Source organism: Populus euphratica, unplaced genomic scaffold (assembly GCF_000495115.2).
Source record: "Populus euphratica unplaced genomic scaffold, PopEup_1.0 scaffold1004.1, whole genome shotgun sequence".
Taxonomy (NCBI): domain Eukaryota; kingdom Viridiplantae; phylum Streptophyta; class Magnoliopsida; order Malpighiales; family Salicaceae; genus Populus; species Populus euphratica.
In genome coordinates this window covers 72,037-78,985 of record NW_011500858.1, presented here as the reverse complement: position 1 = coordinate 78,985, position 6,949 = coordinate 72,037, and the positions used below count along the sequence as shown (strand labels likewise).

Here is a 6,949-nt window from a genome sequence, read left to right as displayed (position 1 = left end):
TATGAACACCTAATACCGCCATCAGTAAAATTCCTTGAAAAAGATGTTGTGAAATTAATAAACCCTAAACCCCATTACAATAATCCATCCTTCACAATCATCCATGACTCCTATCAAACCTCTATAAAATTATGATGATAACATGTATTAATTGACTATGTTACATAAATAAATTTACAAAAATATAGGTTTGTCCCGATATTATCCAACAAACTAAAAAAACACTTATGTTAAATATTCATTATCAATTATCAACTATCAATGTCCATATAAATTTATACATATAGAAATTTATGGAAATCACAACTTTGCAATAGAATTGATAAAAATTAAAAAGTACCCGTTAAACAAGCTATCATTTATTTCTTCACAACACATCTAATTCAGTGTAATTTAAAGAAAGTTTCAATAATTTACAAATGAATATAATTTGATAAAATCTAAAGCAAACTATAATAGCTACAAAATTATATATTCATACTACAAGTTTCTTTGACAAATAACAATCAAACAAATACATACGTTAACAAAATACATATACTATTAAAACAACAAAAAATAATAAAACTGACATTTAAATGTTAAAACTAAAAAGGATAGGTTTACTTTAAAAAAATGATAAAATCCACGATAAATTACTCGGAGAACAGATGTTGTGACCATGTACAAAAGTATAAGAAACTTGAGTGCTTGTGTTGAGAAGAGGGGGAGAGTTGGGATGGGTGGTTAACTATAGTTTAGGTATGTCGACGATACAGTCGGTGTATACTGACCATGTCACCAACCGGTATTGTCTATTAGTATATATTGACAGAACTAGAGACAGAATTATTTCTGTCTATAAAAATTACAAACAAAAAAATTTTGTTGGTTTTTGCCAATTTTCTAGTAGTGTAAACTAAATAAAAAAAATTACTAAACTAATAAGAAAGAATAAAAACACCATAAAGTTTCTAAACTAAATAACAAAAAAAAAAATATCTCTATTAAAAATCATCCAACATCAATATTCCAGGTCTTTCTATGGAGATGCTAGTGTGGGCCTTGTAAAAATTAGGTAATTAAGTTCATTAGAGAATGTTTTAAGTTTTTTTTTTTGGTGTGTGTATGTGTATTTGTTACGAGAGAGAGAGACTTTATTACATCTCCACTTTAACAAATATTTTGAACTTTAACAAGTGTTAAGAGTATTTCAAAGGGGAGACAAATATTTCTATTAACAATATTCTAAATGGTCACACTTTTGTATTATAGATTTGAGAAGATGCTGCCCATATATCTATTAATTGGCTAATATATTCTAATACCAATTAACATAACATACAACATAAAAAAGATTTATCAATTCCTAAATTAATTATCTAGTATTGGTGTATTACATCATTTTTTCAAGAAAATAAATAAAAATTAAAAAATTGAATTTTGTCTTCAAATGTAGTATTTTTTCAAATGGAAAAAAGGAAAAATATTTCTACATCCTTTGATCATGAAGCTGGAGAACATCTTTTATATATTTTTTTAAATTTCCCATTCATTCTTCTTTGTTGGAAAACACTATTCTCCAAGGTTTATCTATCTTAATGAAAATTTTAAACCAAAAATACCCTTTCACTTTTCATTGAAATTACAATTATACCCTATATATATATATATATATATATATATATATATATATATATCTCCTTCTCCATTCTCAACCCACCATTCTTCACCAGAAGCATGCATAAAAAACCACCAGCAGCAGTGCTTCCAGAAGCGGTCGTAGCAACGCTTCCAATAATAATAGCGAAAACAACACTTCCATTAGTAGCAGTGGTAGCGCTTGTGTGATGTGTTGTCCATGTTATTATGGGAATCAAGAATATGGTTGTTTGAAAAGACGTCAAAGATACAACAGTCAAGGAAATACCCGCTGTCGAAGTGGATACCATGGAATTAGACCTTGGTTCACTAGCATTTATGAGAACATTTACATCTGATTTCAATTCTTCAGGTCGTCCCTTGACCCTCTTAATGCAGGGAAAAAATCTGCCCAGAACCTTGACTGAGCTCCCTGGTATGGATCTGAAGATATATATATACTGAACAATGCTAAGTGACGCGCAAACAGGATTCCCATTATGGACAAGAACTGGGATTTTCTTGTGAACATGATTCGTTTGAAGAAGTAAATTCAACAGGGTTACTTGATCACCAGCCATTCTTGAAGTGAGAAAGAAGATACTTGAAGTAAAGTAACGCTTCTTTGTTTTCTTGGACTAAAAAGGCTGTGTTTTGTCATTGTGGAAATGCGAGTATTTATAGTAAGAAAGGGCTGATGTGAGTAAGCACGGCCGGTTTTCTAGAGTTGTCTTATTGACTGCGACATAGACGTGTTGAAGAAAGAGATGCAAGCCTCTTTATACTTTAAGCCAAACATTACAAAGAGAAAAACCACATCCTATTTCAGGCACAATAAAGTACCTCAGAATATTACAGGCACAACTAAGTGCCAACTTTACTTGAAACATAAATCACACACAAGTACAACTTCTCAACAGGAAATAGTTCCTCCTTGCCTTTGGATGCATATTACTCAAGCCCAAGCAGCTTTCTCCTCATCACAACGAAATCAGAGACTTTCTGCGGATCATCAAGAGACTTGGATACACTCTCTTTCTCCAAGCACCTTCTACAGTAGGCAATCAGCTTTGGACAGACAGCCTCTATGTTGATGTTGCCGACTGTTTCATAGGCATAAAACCAGCAATAGAAAGGAATTAGTGCTACATCAACGTAGCCGAAGGTCTCGCCCACAAAATAACGCTTGTCGCCAAGCTCCCCTTCCAAAAGCTTGAGGCTGTCGATGAAATCCTTCTTCGCTGCCTCCTGATCTTCTCCTTTTGTTGTCAATATCTTCCTCCCAAGGTAATATAACTGAAGGTTCATATCACACCATTGCATAATAACAAATTAGTATAATGGCCACCACACGAGTATTTTACTATTCTAAAATAATTTAGTAAAAGTTTTGGCAAATATATCAAATGAAAATAGCAAGTTTAAAAAAACTATGTTTTTGAATATAAATTTTAAACATAATAATTATTATTATTAGAAATAAAAGTTGTTTAATCAAAAATCAAAATATATATCCCACGCAAATTAATTTATATATACCAAAACCAACCCCAAAATTTTATTATTATATTTTATTTTTTGACTAAAGAATCATTATTTCCAATAATAATTATATAAAAAAATAATATTTAAAAACATAATTATGTTCAACTATTATTTTTCTACTATTTTTTTACCCATATTATTTTTCTAAATCTTGAGACAAGCAATTTCGTTTTTTAAAATAATTCACTGCACATAACTTTTTAGAATCACAAAAATCAAAGATGGTATATCATTTTTGTTTAAAATGATGTTTGTTTTAACATTTTGAAAACATTTGAATTTTTTATTTTTTATTTTAAATTAATATTTTTTTAATTTTTTCAGATCATTTAATTTTATTTTAATATAATAATATCAAAAATAATTTTTTAAAAAATAAAAAATATTATTTTAATATATTTTTAAATAAAAAACAATTTTAAAAACAGTCATAAATGAGCTCCAGCAAAGCCCATCATTGTTAGAGATGTTGGTTAAATATTTAGCAACGAAGATGGTGATAACATTTAATTAGTTTTGTGCGCTGCAGTGACTAACAATTTAAGTACAACAAAAGTAAACGGAAATAACAAGAAGGCTAATGACTTCTTTTAATCAAGAAATGCGCACCATTAAGAAAACCTCATTTTGTCACTATCAATGATATACCGTAGAAAACCTCAATATTATCACTATCAATTAATTAAAGTATCATCAAGTAAGTCCATAATCTTATCTTTAATGCATTAAGTATGACATTTTTAAAGTTTTCTTGGTGCGTCTTAAAGCAATTGGATCCAATCAATTTGGTGATCCTTATACAGAAACATCCTGCCAACCTCTATTTTAATTCTCATGAACTCACAAGAATGATCAAACAGACTTTTCCACAATTCCATGTCGAGAACTCTAATTTCTTTCTTAATTTGATATTAGTCTTAGGGCTAATTGTAGTGGTGATATAAATTTTAATTCTTTCAAACCAATCAAATTGCAAAGGGGGTTTAGTCAAGTCATACCTCAATATAAAATCAAAAACCAAAAAAGATCAACCATTTATTTACCAAGGAAAAAAAAAACGCCATACCTTTTTGTCAACAAAATCTGCCCAGAACCTTGACTGAGCTCTCTGGTAAGGATCAGAAGGCAACAAAGGAGCCTTGTCCTTCCACACCTCATCAATATACTGAACAATGATAAGTGACTCACAAACAGGTTTCCCATCATGGACAAGAACTGGGATTTTCTTGTGAACAGGATTCATTTGAAGAAGTAAAGCACTTTTGTTCCGCAAATCTTGTTCACTGTACTCGTACTTTACACCCTTTTCAGCCAATGCTATTCTCACTCTCATACCAAATGGACTTGCCCAGAAAACCAACAGGGTTACTTGATCACCAGCCATTCTTGAAGTGAAAAAGAAGACGCTTGAAGAATCGCTACGCCTCTTGGACTACAAAGGCTGAGGTCTGTTAGAGTGGAAACGCTAGTGTTTATTGTAAGAAAGGGCTGAAGGGAGTTAATATGGCGGGTTTTCTAGAGTCGTCTAATTTATTGATTGACATAGACATCTTGAACATTCTAGCAAATTACGTAATCAAGGACCTCATGCTCTCATATGCCTCTTTCCGTATCGTTTGTTTTCCTTCTCCTTCTACAATGTATACAGTATTCCAGGTCATTCCATGAAGATAATCGTGTTGCTTTTCGCAAGTTGGCGCGGGGTATAAGAAATCTTCATCTAATTATTTGTTTAGAGTCGCTGGAAGATTTGATTATACTCATCTTATTAAAAAATTTAAAAGTAAAGAATTGATTATCACTGGAAAAGATATTTGTATTTTTATTATATTTTATATGAAATAAAATACATTATATCATTTACATGTAATTTAAAAGTTTTAATGGATTTCTAATTAATAGTTTGTCTATAATTCAAAATAAATATTTATTTTTATGAATAAATTTAACATTTTAAATTTATTATTAGCTCATAGGTCTAGATAAATTTTTATAAAAAAAAATTATGTAGATACTCTAATAGAGTTAACTTATCATGAAAGGTAAAGGGGTTCTTCACAACTTTTATATTGTGGTAAAAAATGCTCTTAATTAAAATTAGTAAATATTTAAAATTAGCCTAAAATTTTTATAATCAAGTCTTGTAATTTAAATGCTAGCCTACTTATAGGTTTAATATTTATAATAGGATATTGACTATTAATTTTTATAGATTAAACATTTAAAATTATTTAAATATTGGTCAAATTCTTAAGGAATTTTATAAAATTGGTGGAAATTCAAAAAGATACAAAGGAAAATCACCATAGATATTTTTCTAAAAGCATGCTAAAAAAGTTTTCCTCCTTTTTTAAAAAAATGAAAATTTTATAAAAATTAGGTTGAATGTAACTAGAAAAAATTATTTTTATAAAAAAATGTTATTTTTGGGCCATTTTAGCAAAATCATATTTTTGTTCCAAACAAAATTATCAAAATAGGTCTAAGGACGTGTTTTCTAAACACGTATTTAAGCCAAAATTCCTTTTATCAAAATAGTGTCAAACCAAAATTAAAGCCTTAAGTATTTAACCCCATTTTGACATGATCGAGTTGACTTAAAAACACTCATTTAATCATGAGCTGAACAGAAAAAAAAAAAAAAGTTTAATTCAAAACCAAACCAGCACGGTGATTTAAAATGAAACAATATCAAAACTTATAAAAAAATAAAAAAAAACAAATTCTAAGAAAAATAGATCAAACACTAAGAAAAATGAAGAAAACAAATAACATAAAGAACAATGAGGAATAACGAAGAACATTCAAACTCAAGCCCAATAACATAAATATCAAATCAGATAAGATTTCAAGCAATAAAAGACAATGTTTTATTTGCAATTAAGCATATATCAAAAATCAAGTATCAATTTATGTTGATGAGTGCTCAAACATCATGATTTTTATCAAAATGAGTTTCGGTTCAAAGCCAAAACCTTATGATTAAAATCCACAAAAACATGTTATTGACGTATGAAAACTCTATATTATTTACTAACTATGATATACGAGCTTGTAGAAACCAAAATCAAATCAAAATGAAACCTAAAACTTAACATTGAATTATCAAGAATATATATAAGATTTCAAGTTTCGAAATTATAGCCCTATTATCAATAAAAAGAAATATCAAAACTCAATCCAAAACTAATTTTTTAAACACTTTAAGACTCACACTAAACTCAGGAATCATGCATTAGCAACCTCGAAACAGCCATCAGACACCTACTTCTGCCTTTGAGAGATTCCAAAACTACTATACTTTGTCAAAACCAAATACATAAACTCCTTTTAAACATTCCAACAACTTCAAAACAAGATTATTCAATCAAAACAACATTTTTAATCATCAATCCACATAAATGCTAAAACATAAAAAATGACAAAAAGTTCAAAACCGTCACTAAACATTGAAAAATCATGAACGAGCAGGCCACATAGACTTTATCCTTAAGTTTTCATATAGTTATTGACACGATAAAAAGATTGATGTCTTCTCCCAACTGCAGGAGTGTCGAAGTAATAAATAACCCAGCAAGACCGGGATCGAACCACAGGGAGGTTAATTGTACAAATTATAAACAACAATAATAGCAATAAAAACAATAATTATAAACAACAATAATAACAATAACAATAAAAACAACAACAACAACAACAACAATAATAGTAGTAGTAGTAGTAGTAGTAGTAAACAAAAAGAAAGAGAAGAAGATGAGAACTTGGAGATGGAATATTAATGTAA

General features: G+C 29.2%; 1 protein-coding gene across 1 annotated transcript; it reads right to left on the bottom strand.

The window, feature by feature from the left end:
- Positions 1-2,373: 2,373 nt before the first annotated feature.
- Positions 2,374-4,654, bottom strand: LOC105116609 (probable glutathione S-transferase). Its single transcript, XM_011014040.1, has 2 exons — positions 4,232-4,654; positions 2,374-2,916 (listed from the first exon to the last, which is right to left on the bottom strand). The coding sequence occupies exons 1-2, from the start codon at positions 4,547-4,549 to the stop codon at positions 2,572-2,574; spliced, it is 663 nt and encodes a 220-aa protein (XP_011012342.1). The 5' UTR covers positions 4,550-4,654; the 3' UTR covers positions 2,374-2,571.
- Positions 4,655-6,949: the final 2,295 nt, after the last annotated feature.

Excerpts from the sequence above, each read along its gene's own strand:
- LOC105116609 (XM_011014040.1), bottom strand. The coding sequence starts at position 4,549 with ATGGCTGGTGATCAAGTAACCCTGTTGGTTTTCTGGGCAAGTCCATTT. Across the intron at positions 2,917-4,231 it reads CAGATTTTGTTGACAAAAAG|TTATATTACCTTGGGAGGAA; the intron begins GTATGGCGTTTT and ends ATGAACCTTCAG.